This window comes from Aquila chrysaetos, chromosome 2 (assembly GCF_900496995.4).
Source record: "Aquila chrysaetos chrysaetos chromosome 2, bAquChr1.4, whole genome shotgun sequence".
NCBI lineage: Eukaryota > Metazoa > Chordata > Aves > Accipitriformes > Accipitridae > Aquila > Aquila chrysaetos.
This window is the reverse complement of record NC_044005.1, coordinates 15,014,012-15,029,320: the sequence shown is the minus strand read 5'-3', so window position 1 is coordinate 15,029,320 and position 15,309 is coordinate 15,014,012. Positions and strand designations below refer to the sequence as shown.

The following is a 15,309-nucleotide window of genomic DNA, read 5'->3' as shown; positions in this document are numbered from 1 at the left end:
CCTCAGCTCTGTTTTAATAGCAGTGTTTACAGGCATTATTCACTATCATTTTACTACCTGTACAGCTGCAGCCTTCTTTTAATTCAGGCCAAGCATGCAGTTTCTTAAAAATAACACTAAGCACAGTTTTCAAGATCTTCCAGGGATGCTCTAAAGATCTTCCAAGGATACTCTAAATCCCAATCAGCTAGCTGGCAGATACTGAAATGCTGTGAAGTGCTGGTAATACTGAAGTCTACTGGTGATTTTAATTAAATACTCTGATGTTTCTCATAAATCCCAAGGGTTGTCCACTCCCTAGAGAAGAATTTTTTGTATTTCTGCTCTGCACCATGGGACCTGAAATTTTCCCTGGAAGATGCACCAGGACCTCACTGTCAAACGTCCAGTTACTCAAAGTCTCGCCTGCCCAACACATCTGCTCTGCTCAAAGCTGGGCTTTTTGAAATAAAGGTGTGCAACATGCCCTGGGCATCTTTGAGTAGGAAAATGCCTCTGGGATTCCTGTTCTGAAGGGAAAAGCCAGACACAGCTCAGCAGAGACTATAAACCAAAACTCCTGACAGCCAGCCTATGGTGCACAGGACTTAGTTATGAGGAGAACAGGGTGATGAGCCCACAAAGCCTATAAAATTCAGTTTTAGTTAAATGTGCCCAATGCTTGGCATTGTACAGAATGAGCTGGAAAATGCAAAATAATGTGAAAGAATGGCCAGAAGTTTGTCACTGTTATTATCTCTAAAATGTATGCATTAGTTATAAAACTAACCAGAATTGACCTTTGGAGCTCCTGAAGATCATAAACATGGGTTTCTGTAATCTTGAAGGGAAAGGGTGTAATTACAAATTCATTTTTAGTTTAAGGGGCAGTGTGAGGTGGCTTTAGGGGTCTATTTTCTGCTTGGATGCTTTCAGCTCAGAGGAACGGAAACCAAATATGGTCTCCCATCTCAGGGGTTATATGTTAGTAATATGGAAGGTACCCTCATCTAGTCAACCAGGCACCACAAAAGAGAGGTTAACACCAGCTCTCCTGGGCTCTCCCCACAATGGCACAGAGGAAAAACAGGACTTCTCCCACGTGATGTTGCATAGATTAATTGCATGCACACAGCAGAACTTAGTGCACTTCTTCCCTAGAGAATTTGAGACTATAAAAGTGATGCCTATGAAGCTCTTCAAAGCCAACAACCAACATTCCTCAGAGCTTATGTTCATCTTTACATCTCGACTAAAACTTCCAGAAACCAGCTACGCTTGTGAGAAAGGCTGACACCATCAACCCCAGGACACTGAGGTCCCCACCTGCTCTGCGGGGACTTTGCCACTGTGGTTACGCCACAGACACCTACCAGCACCAGTGAGCAGGCATCGAGGGGCCTTTTCTGGTAGCGGCATTCGCTACAGCATCGCCCCTACCAATATAAACCAAGGCAACAAAAGCTGTGTGTTGTCAGAATTGCTGCCAGGGATTTTGTGAGCACAGCGATGCCATCCAAGAGCATGACTTTCTAGTTAACAAGGCCATGCCAGCAAAACATTACAGTGTAAACCTGCGTCAAAGAAAGGTATCAAACTGGAGTCGTTTCTCCTCAGAGAAGGGAGAATGGGAAAAGCAATGATTACTGATGGGTTACCAATGTCAGAAGCAGCTCATTTCCCAACTGGAAATACACATCGCCTTCCCTAGAAAGCAAAAGAAGTCAAAACAAAAAAAATCTATAGACATCTATCATACATTACATCCACTTCTCCACTTACTTTCCTCCCACTGCAAAGTGTGGCTCATGAGATGGTACTTCTTGATCTCCCAAGGGGAGAAAAAGCTCTCTCCATTAATCTGTTCAAATGAGTCACCAGAAGAAGAGAGAGAAGCGTGAATGCCAGCACGCCTGCGCTGCAGGTAACACGTGCAGTGCAGAGCGGCCGCCTCGGCACAGGCTGGGGAGCTCTCGCCTCTCCCACTGAGATTTTCTTCCAAAGTGCTTATGGAGAAAGATGTCAGGAAGCAAGAGAAAACGTGCAGGCTGGGGACACCTGCACCAACTTAATTGCATGCCTGAAGGTGGTACAAAGACATCACCTCTCAGCACAGCTTCACGCCCCAGACGTCGAAGAAGATAAAGCAACAAATCTTGCTCAGGATGCACCAGCTAGCAAAGGGGCATTGTGTCACCGGCCACTGTAATATAAATCCTCCCGTAAAGCTTGCAGTATCATTTGCAGCACCGGCCTTCTCGGGTTTCTCTGGTTGAAGCACTATTTCAGCTCTATGTTTAGCACTTGGAGAGAAGCCAGGAAGACTTCCATAACCGCCACTGATTTGTTAATCCCTTAATGCACAGGCACTGTTTGTTACTTAGGACGTCAGGTTTCATCGCTCCTCAGCATGCCGGTGATAGAACTTCTTGACACCAGACTGCAAATATTATTGCAATGTCAATACTCCCAGGGAGAAAGCCAAGCCGAGTTAAAATGTGACTTTGGTGTTGACAAGCCAGTTTGGCATTGCAGAGTTCAAATGGCCAGGATCACCTGGCAACTTTAAAAACAGTAGAAAGTTTGCCAGGATCCTTTTTGACTAGAGTCTTATCCCGAGATCCGCATGGTAACAGCTAAACGCTTTCCAATCAGATGAAGCGAGTAAGAATACAGTAAGTGGATTACAGTTTTCCGGGAAAGTCCTGGGAGCAACGTGTACATATGCATGTGAGTTTGCGCCTATACAGATTTTCCTCATCTTTCTCATTGAAAGAGAAAAAAATCCAAATCTAGGTTTGTAGCGTGACAGATTTGGAGGTGATACAGCTTGGTATTACCAGGGAGTTGGCCCAGACCATGGCAGCTTCAACACTTCTCCTGTTGCCCTAAGGAGAGCTGTCCCCCTGCTTAGGATAAAAAGAGGCATCTCCTGAGTGTGATCTAAAATAGGTCGGATTCTGATCTTTTTGGAGGGCCATTAAGACATCACACAGGGGCTGCACAGAACGTCACAGCCAGGCTGGCATCGGTGCCTGCTGCTGCCTCTCCAGAGCACAGAGCTATTTTGAGATTATTTCCCTCCCTCCTGGATTCAAACATTTGTAGTGACACAGCCTGTAAGGTGAGGACACCTGAGGACAGTTGTGCGCGTGGAGGAAAAGGCACAGCCTTCCCACCCAGGATGGCACGAAGCTGAAGGGCTGATGCGTGGGGCTGCTTCAGCCTCACACACCCCAGCACTAACTGGGCTTCACCCTCCCCACGCAATAAGCCCAGGCAGCTATTCAGCCCCTATTAATTTACCACCCATTAATTACCAACCACTCTTTTTTGACCTCGTAAGGCAGATCCGATGGAGTAACGTACTCGGCTGTGGCAGGACAAAGCTGGGCCAAGGGCACATTGAGCCTGTCCCCGAATCCATGCGCATCCCAACTGCCCACGCACAGCCCATCTGCTTATCAATAGCTCCAATTAAATAGTCTCGGGGTTTCGACCGCCACCAGCTCACTCACGGGTTGGGAGAAAGACGGAGTTAAAATTAAATTAGCAATTGATTAATACATGAAGCCACTCAGTAGCTGTTAGGTTGAGCACTCTTTGGGGGTTTTAACCCTTCGATGCCCTGTGAGTTTTGTTTCATGGCTAGCAATGCCAATGAGTACGCTGGAAATTTGGAGTAATCTTCAAAAAAAGCTCACCGTCAGGACAAAATGTGTATTTCAGTAAAAATAAGAAGACAAAATTATTTTATTGAAATTTCAGTAAGCATAGAGCCTTTTCTCTTTTTTTTTTTTTTTTTTTAACGGGGATGTTTTAGTCACATGTGGTCCTGGAGCAGTCTATTTTCAGACTTGGTGAAATGCAAAGAATAGCACAACATAAACTGGCAAAAAAGGTATTTAAAAAAAAAAATAATTAGGAGGGGTTTTTTATTTCCAGTCCTTATAATTGGAAAGAATCTGGAACAAAATGACTATGAAACTCAGTGCTTGAAGTAAGAAGCAAAGTATAGAAAAAACCTTTAAAATGCCAGGGAGGTAGAACATACAACAGTGAAAAAGGATGCAAAGAACAAGAGAAAAAGGGTAACTCTTCCGATGGTTTAAATAGACAGTGTTTCACTGAATTCAGCAAAGCTGCCCCTGTTTACACCAAGTGCTGCATTTTACAGGGGATCCAGGGGACATATCAGACAGAATGACTGTTTTCTTCCTGCTGCTTGACATTGCTATATACAGATAGGTAAGCACCAGGAGTGATCAAAAGCTCAGTGGCAAGTGGAGTAGACTTTGAAGGGCAGATGCAAGCAAAAAGTGCCAGTTTAGAGAAGTCTGTTCGGTTTTAAGCAAGATCTCGAATAAAAGCTGGGAGCCAGCACTGCACAAAACTATTCCCAAGGCTGTCCTTTGACTACAGCCTCCTCTTTCAACAAGATAAAAGTCAGTGTAAACGGGCAAGCAAGACAAAATCCTACAGCAAGGGCACAGGCAGCGCCGGATCCTCGCAGCATCCCCAAGAGCAGCGGTGGATCAAGGTGTTCTGCAGGGAGGTGTTAATGCATTTCTGAAACACACACAGACACTAGCAAAGGATTTACTTTTTTTTTTTTTTAACAAAAGGAAACCTAATTCTATCGGTGGGGGGTTGATATAAAAAGACCATTATGCTCTTCCCTGGTAGGATGACCACCAAAAGCCCTTGTGCATTCAAGTGGGCAGTCAGACACAACTATATGGAAACAGGAGAACCAAGCCACATTAATATCTATTAGGCAATAAAAAACCTACCTGGGAAAGAAGCTTGTTGTCATCCTCCAGCAGTTTCACTTTTGTTTCAAGTTGCCTGATATAGTTGGAAGATGAATCTTTAGGAAAAGAGAAAAAATATGTTTAAGCTTCTTGTGTTACAGGCAAGTACTGTCAGACAGCAATATGTTTTCCCACTCTGTGGAAGGCAAGTTTGGGAAAGACCTAATGAATAAAACCCCAAGTGTACAGGGTGAGGAGGGGATTCTGCCAAAACCTTTTTTCACTAAAAAGCTGAGACTCAGCAACAGCAGTATCTTCAGTGAATCCATACCAGTGCCACCAGGTCGGGGGGTGGGGGGTACAGCAGGAAAGTGAAGTTGAAATATTGTGTTTCATAATTTTATAAAAGTAATTTCCTAGCTTTGAAATAATTTCTCATTCACCTAAAATTCACCAAAATACTCAACAACAGAGCAAGATGTTTCCTTTTAGGGTTGAGTAAACAAACCCTCCACACACGCCTCTTTATTTCAAAAACAATCAAAAAACTCACAAAAATAAGCTGCTGGCACAGCTCTACAAAGAGGTCACTGCCACAACTCCCAGTGCTGTAAAAGGGGAAGAAGTGTATACAGCAAGATCAGAGAACTGCAGTATGCACACAGCCTGACATAGACTACAAGTGTCTACCCAGGACATCTGTTTTTTCTAGTGGAAGCTCCTGACACTAAACAGAAAAAATACCAGGACAATAAAATACAGAATAACCTCACATAAAATGGTAATATTCAACCTGCAGGAATGTAATGGCCAGTCTACCACTGCAGTAAGACAGCAACACCAGATAGGGTGACCTGGCATAGAAGATAACTTGCTGGAGAGCTCTGTGGGTGGCTTACTGCTCTCCAAAACATCTGGGTTTTGTTTTGAAACATGCTTTGAAGCAACACATTTGCAAATTTCACAGGGAAGAAAACGAAGGAACCTGGGAAAACCTTTTCTCCATTTTCATTGTAGCTTAGCAGTTTGCAATAGTTCCTTCCATCCACCTGGATGCTTGCAAAATTTCTCCTCCACTAGTAATTTTGGTAGCAGAGGCTGTGAGTTGTTACAGCAGGAGGAAACGTTTTGCAGCTTAAGCATATGAAAAAAGCCAAACATTTTCTGCACTGCTAAAAGGGCTCTGCAAAAGGGAATTATCTTTTACCTCATTTCATGTATTACGGCATGACTGCAAAAGCCACTATTCAACCACAGGACTTCTCGCTGAGCGTGACTCGGCGGGGAACCAGGTGTTCATGCAACCCTGCTGATGCCGCTGCACCTTGCCGATTGCCAGCACCTTTCAGGATCAGCCCCACCATGGTTAGCAGGCTCCACTGGCTGCATCTCTGCACACACAAACACACGCCCACGCATACATGTAAGGTTTAGTCTGGTTCTGCACTACACAGCTTATCTTTGCCTTTGCCAGTAGCTGCCGAACGCACTCGGCACAAGCCTGGATGCTGTTTCTTGGCCACTCTGGGGGCAGTTTAGCAGAAAAGCTAGCATGCAAGCTACAGCTAATCACTGAGAGTGCTTTGACCATTCAAGAGAAAAATTGGAATATGCTTGAAAAAGTGCTGCCATAGACAAGTGCCAAACTGCACATAAAGGAACAGCAGGACGGATCGGAGTCAAGTGCCCATCTAAAGCACAAACACTCTCAGAGGAAACATGCTCACTTTTTCGTTTGGATTGTGCTTTGTCCAAACCCAGGAAATCCAAACAAGTCCTCATGAAAAAGGTTAAGACACCGTAGGAAGCTATGTAAGTTCAGTGAACAGTTTAAGTGGTGGTACGGTTCACAGCAATATCACCTTCAGCTGCAGGGACCACAAACTCTCTGAGCCCAAAAACAACCCTGACGTGGGAGGAGTCTCCAGGTCAGAGGAGAAGGGGGGCAAACCAAGTAGGTTATAGGATCAATCCATAGCACCTTCCCCGAGAAGGCCTCGTGACAACAGTATTTTGAATTTAGTCATGCATATCAAAAGGTGGCGAGTATAAAGCTGCAGAAGATCGGTGCTTAAGCCAGCAAGATTTCAGCATCAGCTTGAACAACTTGCTGAATTAGTAATGGACCTGTCCTCCAGTGGGGTGAGAGGGGAGTTTAAGATTCTTAAATACAAAGCCAGGAGGACCATGGACCCTTTGGTCTGACCTCCTCTGTGCCCCAGGCCATCACACTTTGTTAACGTACCCCTGAATTCAGTCCAGTAATAACTCATTTGACTACACAGTTCCCAGAACAGTCTCCAGCTCTGTCTGAAGACAACCAGAGACTCCACCATTTCCACTCCTGTGCTGGATACAACAGCCTCCATCGGTAAATCTGTTGAGATGAGGTGTCCTTCCCTGCCTGCCCTCCAGCTTCGCGGTACCACCACGCTGCCAGGGTGGCAGCAGAGCCGAGTGTCTCTACACAATGAACGCAGTGATCCTGATACAGCAGGTCCCGATTTTTATCTCAAAGTATCAGGCCATTCAAAGCAGTTTCAAGGAAGGATCCAAAGTGGGGTCAAACGAGAGGCTCAATCCACGCCTGCCTGGGAATCAGAGATATGGCTCTGGACCGAGCACAGTCTCTGCATGCATAAATTGCGCAGACAGCAACGCTTGCATAAACAACTGTAAAAGTGCTAGATAATGCTCAAGAAGGTCTCGATGTGATGCCGGTAACAGACACAGGCTCCACAAGAACCACAGCACTGACTAAGCCCGTTGCCCGTTAGCAGTCCAAGCCTGTTTCCCAAGCAGCAGGGAGCCTGCTATATGCAGTACCCCCCCTCACCTTTGTACTCTTTTATCACTACTAAGTGTTTTTATTGTGGGCCACTACACCATGTAGTGTGCAAAGAACAACAACCAAAAAAAAAGCTTATGGGGACTATTTCTGATGCAAACAAGCCCTTTCTTACAGTTCTGTGCCCACGGAGGGTAGAGAAACTGCAGGAGGTCCTCTCCAGCAGCAATTCGTTCAAACACAGTGGGAAGTTACCCAAGGTGGAGGCTGGCAACATGAACCTCACGAGCAACCTCTTCAACATGTGCTTGTGGTGGGTTCCAGCACTGCTAACAACTACAGGAAACTGAGCTTAAGTGGATGAATGGTGACACAGAAGCTGCTGTGTTCAGGCCCTGAATGCTACAAGGACTGACTGGCTGGTTGATGGACAGAATACAGCATGGCTGCCAAAGGAAATGGAGAATTATTTCCTCACTTTGGTTTCGTATCCCTTGCCAAAAAAAGGGTGCTCCTTGGGAAGGCAAGCCCTGCATCCCCAGGAGCCAGTGCACACCACAGCTACCCCCAGTCTTGAAAGCCTGCTCTGAGATTTGCTAGAATTCTTCAAACACTGTTCAACCCCAAACCACGTCTGATATCTGACCTCAGCCAGAAAACACCCCACAGCAACATTAAATACATGGAGAAAAAAAAGCAAAAAAGAAAATCAGCTGTTTTGTCAGCAGAAGATGCTCCATCTCCGGCAAAGGCTGAGAAACAGTGCTCAGAGCCATCCCTATTCTTGCTGTGCCCTCAGAGATGAATTGCCTCCATCTTCAGGACCTGCCTGTGCTGAGGTAGGTGCCAGATGAGCCATTTTCATCTTGATCTCAGGTTTAAAAAATCCCATAACTCTCACAAGAGCAGGCAGTAACACTGCTGGGCTGAGCAGCGAAACCCCGGGCTGGGTCTCTCCCACGTTAGATCAAGAAACACATTCCCAGCATTTTTCTGCCTCTGACCTTCCTCTTATCAGTGAGCTTCCCTCCTCTCCCGCCTCCGCCAGAGCCATGGGGCAAGGACGGCCCCGCTGACCCACCCAGGAGAGGCAGCAGAGCTGGATCACTGACGGCTCGGACCCCCCCATCCCCTTCATTAGAAATTAAACAAATGGTCCTCATTGCCTTGCCGAAGCCTGCCGCCAGCTGTGAGGAATGCTCCACATTAACCAGCCCAAAGGCACTCTCCCCGTTGGCACGAGCAGCTCCCACACCTGGGTGCTGGGGCGTACGTACTCCCAGCACACCCGCCTGGCTACCACCTCGTGGCACTGACTCGGAGTCCACCCACGCCTGCTGGAGCCTTGCTGGTGACCTGACACCTCGTGCTACCCCGGCCGGACAACCACGCCGGCTGGCTCGACAGAAGTGCGGCACAGCGAAGGGGAGGTACAGTACCAGGGAAGCAGACAAGGGTGGTGGCCAAGGACACGTAGCCAAGGATAAGCTTTTTGGGAGGATGCTCTGGGACTCGCTGCCGCCTGGGATGCCAGCGGGGCCAACGTCCTCCTCCAGTTACTCCTCAGGTCCGTGAGCACCAGCTACATGAGCAATGGGTGCCTTGGTGGACCAGATGGCACCAGAGGGAAGGAATTACCCATCAAAACATCTCACCTCCCACCCAACACCCTCCCTGACGCGGCCATCACACTTGGTGCAGAAGAGGTCGGGGAGAGAGCCGGCGTTGTGCCCTGCCAGGCTGCTACCCGCAACAGCAAACCAGATGAAAGCCATAATCACCATCAGCCATCGCTCACTTGTACGATGTAAATGCTTCAAGCTAAATTGTTCACAGAGACGTAAAACCTGAAGTCCCGTTTCTTTACAAAGCCTTTGAAAAACTAATTGGATGTAGCTCCGCACATTATCTCCACGAGAGGTAGAAGAGTCACATTCCAGCCCAGGAAGGAGCACTACTGTTATTATCCACCCTCCTCAAGATTTACTGTCTTAAAAAATATACTCCATCTGGAATGGGGTGTAATTCAACTTGGATGTAATCTAGCTGAGTAACTTTTCTCCACATAGATAAACCACTTAATACTCATTACAGTTAAATGGAGGCAAGACAAATCACTCTACCTTGTTTTAACTCAATGGCCTCTGAGAGAGCACGGAACTGCCTGGCTCCTAAGGCTTTTTTAAAACATAAATTAGAAACTGTTTTAACAATCAAAACAATCCTTCACCCTGCAGAGCACAGAACAGTGTCATTTTAGAAGACACCTGGAGACACTGGAGCATTTCCGATTCTCATCTGAGATTTCAGAGGAATCTGTCAGAGGGGCAAATATGATGAATTATACATTTATTTTGACAGTAGTAAAAGAAATGGTTTTATTTCCTTGTATGTCATTTCTCCAAACCACAAGCACGCAGAGCTGAGGTTTGCATGCTAGCTACATGGTTGGGATCGAAACACTTTTATTTAAGACCTTTTCATAATGAGGCCTTAGCACTTAAATGAATACAAGAAAAAAATGCAACCCCTTTACTTAGGGCGGTTCACAGCAGAGATGCAAGAAAATGTTAAGGTAGGTGTCCATGAGATGAGGAAGCCGTCAAGAGCCCTCCGATGGGACTCACTCACAGCGGGACAGTCCCTACACCCAGCCTGGGCAATACGAAACAATCTGGCATGAGCAGATTCGAGCCAACAGAGGTTCCTTAGTCCTCTTCCACGGCATCCCACTGAGGTTTGATTTGTCTTTTCGATGTCTGCTACAAAGAGGGGGGTTACGCAGTGTCTGGCTGGGGTACTGGCTGGCAGGTCAGGACTGTGGTGCCCCACTCCAGCACCGTCGCCGCGTCCACCACGGAGGCAGCAGCAAGGCTGGACACCCGCTGCCTCCCGCTTAATTTTCTCCCCAGGAGCTACTTTCACTAAGCATGATTTAAGACAGTAAAGCACAGCTATCTTTTGTCCTGCAAACAAGGCTCTTCCTCTCCTCATAAAAAGCAGCATCCTTAAAGGGACTCTCCCACATCCAAACCCAAGGAGGAAAGACACAGGAAGGAGTGATGCTCTGCCAGGTTTGCACCTTGTGGCCAGCTGCCGCCTTCTTCTTCGTGTGATGGGATGCTGACACTTTGGCTTCCTTCCCTTCCATCAAAGATCGTCTCATAAAAAGGCCTTCCCCGTGCTCAATAAAACATTTCACTGTTTGTCGGCAGTTTCGTTATCACACCTCTGCTCTTCAGCACTATATTTCAGATTCATATTGCTCTTCTGGTTTTGCTTCTTGACACAGACAAGCAGGCTGAAAAATGGGCCAGCGGTTACATTTTATAAAGAAGTTGATTTATTAAGGTAACAGCGCTCTTTCAGAGCAGCTGGGAAGCAGATGAAACCCACATCTCTTTATATATTGTCATTAAAGGAAATTACTGAGAGGTGGACAAACCCACCACCCTTGCTTTTTCCTGGGCAGCCCCCATCTTTCTGCTCCTACCAGCAAACCCCATTCCCAATGTCCTGTTTTGGACTGGTGCGCGAGGCAAGTTTTCACGTCAGACTTAACTCAGCGGATGGCTCAAATGTGAGCAGGGACACCGCAAAGCCACTGCTGAGTTCCTTTAGTTTTGCAGGTGCTGCCCTCTGCTACGGCATCACCAGGGCTTTCGGGCTACGCTCCTCAGTTCGCCTTGGCATGCTCAGCTCTGCAGTGACTCTCACCTGGACTCAGGGAGAAGCCACTTCTTCCAGCACCTGGAGGATGCTGCCGCTGTCCGAGGGACTTGGCCCCTGTCCCCACGTTAGCGCTTGTCCCCAGTGAACAAAGGCAGCTCTCCAGCCCGCTACCCAGGCTCCAACCCAGCTACTCCCTGCTGAAAATATCACTAAAAGCAGCTGTGAAATCATGTAGATGGGAGGGCAGGTCTGCAGATAAAAGGCAGGTAAAAGCCAAATGAAGTATTCCAGCAGTGAGGTGAAGAAGCTCACTGACCTAAACCCTCCTTCTCTTCTCTCAGGTCCAAAATACCATACTTTGCTAACCCCAATCCCCATGCCTCTCCAGCAGAAGCTTGGGCAAAATTTGGGCTCTCTCTTGGAACATGGTAAGAGAATATGCAATGACAAGGCCTATGGAAGACAGAGGCTTCCAGCCTTTTGTAGCTTTGCAAGATATTCTGCAAGCAAACCATACCAACCTGCTCTACCTCTTGTCCCACCACCTCATTCACCATGGGCTGTGTAGGGAACAGTTTCCTCTGCACTCTGCCAGGCAGCATTAAAGAGGTGGCAGGATGGCACTTACAGAAACAGAACTAAGGCCAAATCTTGGTTATTTCCATAGCTGAGGTGCTGCAGCACATTTTTACTGAATAGAAACTGCTTTAGACTATGCTAAATAAATAAAAAGCCCATATGTAGCATCCAAAGCCACCCACGATAACATCTGTCTGAGTAAGACTGGTAGGATCAGTCCTCGTTTTCAAGGTGGAGGTGATAACTCAGGTATAGAACAGGTATTCAAACACTAGTCAAAACAACAGAGAGGTGTGTTGTCAGTCCAATTACAAATAACAAAGAAATCTGGTCTCAGGCTAATACACCTCTTTTTTCTAACTCTCACAAGCCGGTGGTTGCGCACTGGCGACACGGCTGTGCTGCTGCAAAGTGCTGCTCCGGCAGGATGAAACATATGCCACTGCAGCTATTTAATTAACATTTCATAGCAAGCCTGTAACTACGAGCTCTGAAGTTTTTCAAGACCGCACATTCCCGACTCAGTTCCAGTCCATTAGGCCTGTCTGGGAGCTTAGCGGCCTCAAGTCGGTCTGTAACAGTCTGATAAGGTCTCTCCTGACTTCAGCTTTTACAGCTCACTACTGCAACTTCCAGCCATGATATCATCTCTGCGCACAGCAAAACATCTGCCCGCGATGACTGTCAACAGGAGCTCAAGAGCTCCGGATATCTTATCGGGATTTCACTAGGAGGCGGCTGATAGGGAAAGAGGAGCGTGTGCGTGCCCGTCTACCGCAGCGCAGCCGGGAGAGAGCTGTCTCATCCCATCGGAAAGTGGCCACCGGTTTCTCCTTCCTCACCTGGGTGACCTTTACATTACAATCTTCGTGGGGGCCGTCCTTCTATCACATAGCAGAGCAGGAACCATTGGAGATAGCTTGCATCTGAGGACGTTTGACCCACTCGACCCGTAAAACCTGCTTAACGGGAAGGTGGTAAAACACCTCCCAATCTCCTAGTCTGACACCACACTCCCCCTCTCCTGAGGGGGACAACCGGTAGCTGCTCTTCTGCTGCTGGGAGCAGGCAAGGACAGACAGCGCTGCGGCAGCACTCCAGGGCTTTCCACAGCTCTCCTTGTGAGCCTGCTTGCAGAGGACGGCACCTTCACCAGGCTGCTCAGATGCGCTCCCCACACGCCGTGCTGCCTGCAGGACAGCCCGGCTCAGCCCTGATTATTAGTCACTACTGTTTGTCCAGGTTTCCTGGGGAAATCTTTCCTTATATCCCCCAGAGATTTTGAAGGTAAACAACCAAGGAAAAGACTGCGTTTGTTTTACAAGTTGTCTTTTAACACCTGACTGGGCATCGCTCTGAGAACAATCCGTGTGAGTTTTTTGAGGTTCAGCCTCAGACTGAGCTTGCAAGCAAGAGGGGACAGACTGTAATTAGATGCAATAAGCAAACACAGTGATAGAAATATTAATGTCCAAGACACGCACAGCCAGACAGTCTTGACTGGTGTACATGTAACAGAGAAAAGCTGATTTTAAATCCGCTGCAGCGCTCTTGCCCCCTGCACACAAAAGCCTGCACTGTCCGAGGGAGTAGTTGCTCTCTGGAACAATTCCAGGTGCTGCAATACCTGCAACACCCACCACAGCTCAGTGACACCAGGCAGAATTCAGGTTTTCCTTGGCCTCTTTAAGAAGCCGTTTGCTGTCCAACCACGTAGATGTACTCAGCGAAGGACTGCCTGAATGCAAAAAGGACAATTCTAGATAAAGTAGGACAACGTTCAAATTGCAGGTAGATCAGAGCGATCCTCCCTTCCAGACACTGTGGTATCAGCATTTCTCTATCAGTGCTTACAAGCTGATATGAAGGGACACAACAAAAGATGCAGAAGCTGGAGGAAGGTCAGGGGAAGACCAGGCTGACTACTGGATGTGATGCTGCGCTCATGAAAACTTGCAAGAGAGGAAAAGATGAGTAACACCAACAAACCAGAGGCTCTTTGACTGCCTCGTGCCTTAGTCAACGTAGCTCCATCCAAAAAGCTTTGCTTCCCACATCAGAGCTGCGCTGCAGCAGTGCAGGATCTTCCGCTGTCACCAAGCCCAGCAGAGTAAAGCCATAGCCCGTTGACCAGTGCCAAAGCAGTGAATTAGGAGATCATCATAATCTTCCTTATCCTGTACCTCTCTACTATTGCCACAGATGGGCCAGCGCTGATCTACCACAGTATGGCCTAAGCAGGACCTTCCATGAGAGTCTAATTTTAGATACAGAGAGATAAATCCTCCGCTTTTGATAGACCTCATGGATTGCTTCTCGTTGGTGCGATGGACTCGCTGATGCATGGGAAGGAATGGCTGGACCCTCCCGTTGAAGTGCAGGCCCTACCAGCCAGTTGTGCCGGACTGTCCCCTGGGGGAAGGTGGAGGTGAACGAAAAGTTGTGTCACCAGCACTCATTCGGGGAGCAGAGCTGCAAGTCACTGCTAATGGGATTCTGCAGCTTTAATGATTACGAAAAGGTTAAAATGACCTGCCAGGCACCCTCAGCTGTTTAAGCCTCTTTTCCTTCCTCGTGCTGCTTTAATCTTGGTAGCGCGGTCACGTGACCCGGTCAAAAAAAGCCCCGAAGCCGATTAGTGGCTTTCCACCAGCTACAAATGACTCAAAACATTTGGGATGGTGTGGATGCTTTGGAAAGAGTAGCCCACTTTGCTCCACCTCCTCCTTTTGGGGCCACCTCAACAAACACTGCAGCCCCTAGAAGTCACCAAGAGGGTATGGTCCCAGAGGAAAATCCCTGAAACCAAGGGGACAGGCTGTACTCATTTCCACCTGTATCAATCAAGTTACTTCATTCCTCTCTCCCACATCCAAAACCCAACCCTTCCCACCTGACACTGGCTATTGCTACAGTAAGTAGCTGCTGTCCCTGTCTCTACAACAGCAACCAAAGGCTAAGCCCATCCCATTGCCAGCGTGCTATGCTCAAAGCCTCTGCTGAGGTCGACCTGAACTTTTGTGGCAGCATCCTTCGATTCCTCATACACGGCAGTTCTGTGAAAAAGGATCTTGGGGGCTATTGCAATTCCTAAACTGGGCACGAATCAGTGTCACGCTGGGGCAAAAGCAGTATGTGGGATCACATTGTGATGCAGAAACAAGAGCCCTGTATGTAAACAGAGGAAATAATCCTCCTTCATTGGTGCTATTAAAGATCTTGAATAGGGATCTGCATCCAGTTTTAGGCATCACGCTTCAAGACTCATGTGGACTAGTTGGAAGAAATTCAGGAGAGAAATAAGGAGGATCAGAGTGTGGAAAGCATTATCTAGCAGGAGAGCTTGAAGGAACCCAGATTGTTTAGCCTGGAGAAGAAAAGACCAAACATAGATGTAGTAACAGATTCAAATATGTAAATGATTTTCAAAAAAAGATGAAGTGAATAAATTGTTGTTCGCGTCCACCCAGGAAGAGCAAGCTCTCTAATAATAGGGATATTTAGGGGCTAGAAAAGATTGCCTTGGGAGGTGGTGGA

General features: G+C 47.3%; 1 protein-coding gene across 1 annotated transcript in view; it reads right to left on the bottom strand.

Annotated features, from left to right (window-relative positions):
* CCDC85C (coiled-coil domain containing 85C) overlaps nt 1-15,309 on the bottom strand; it is a 115,535-nt gene that overhangs the window by 40,398 nt on the left and 59,828 nt on the right. Inside the window, exon 3 of the mRNA XM_030005341.1 lies at nt 4,773-4,849. Coding sequence (XP_029861201.1) covers nt 4,773-4,849 — 77 coding nt within the window. The remainder of the gene's footprint in view (nt 1-4,772; nt 4,850-15,309) is intronic.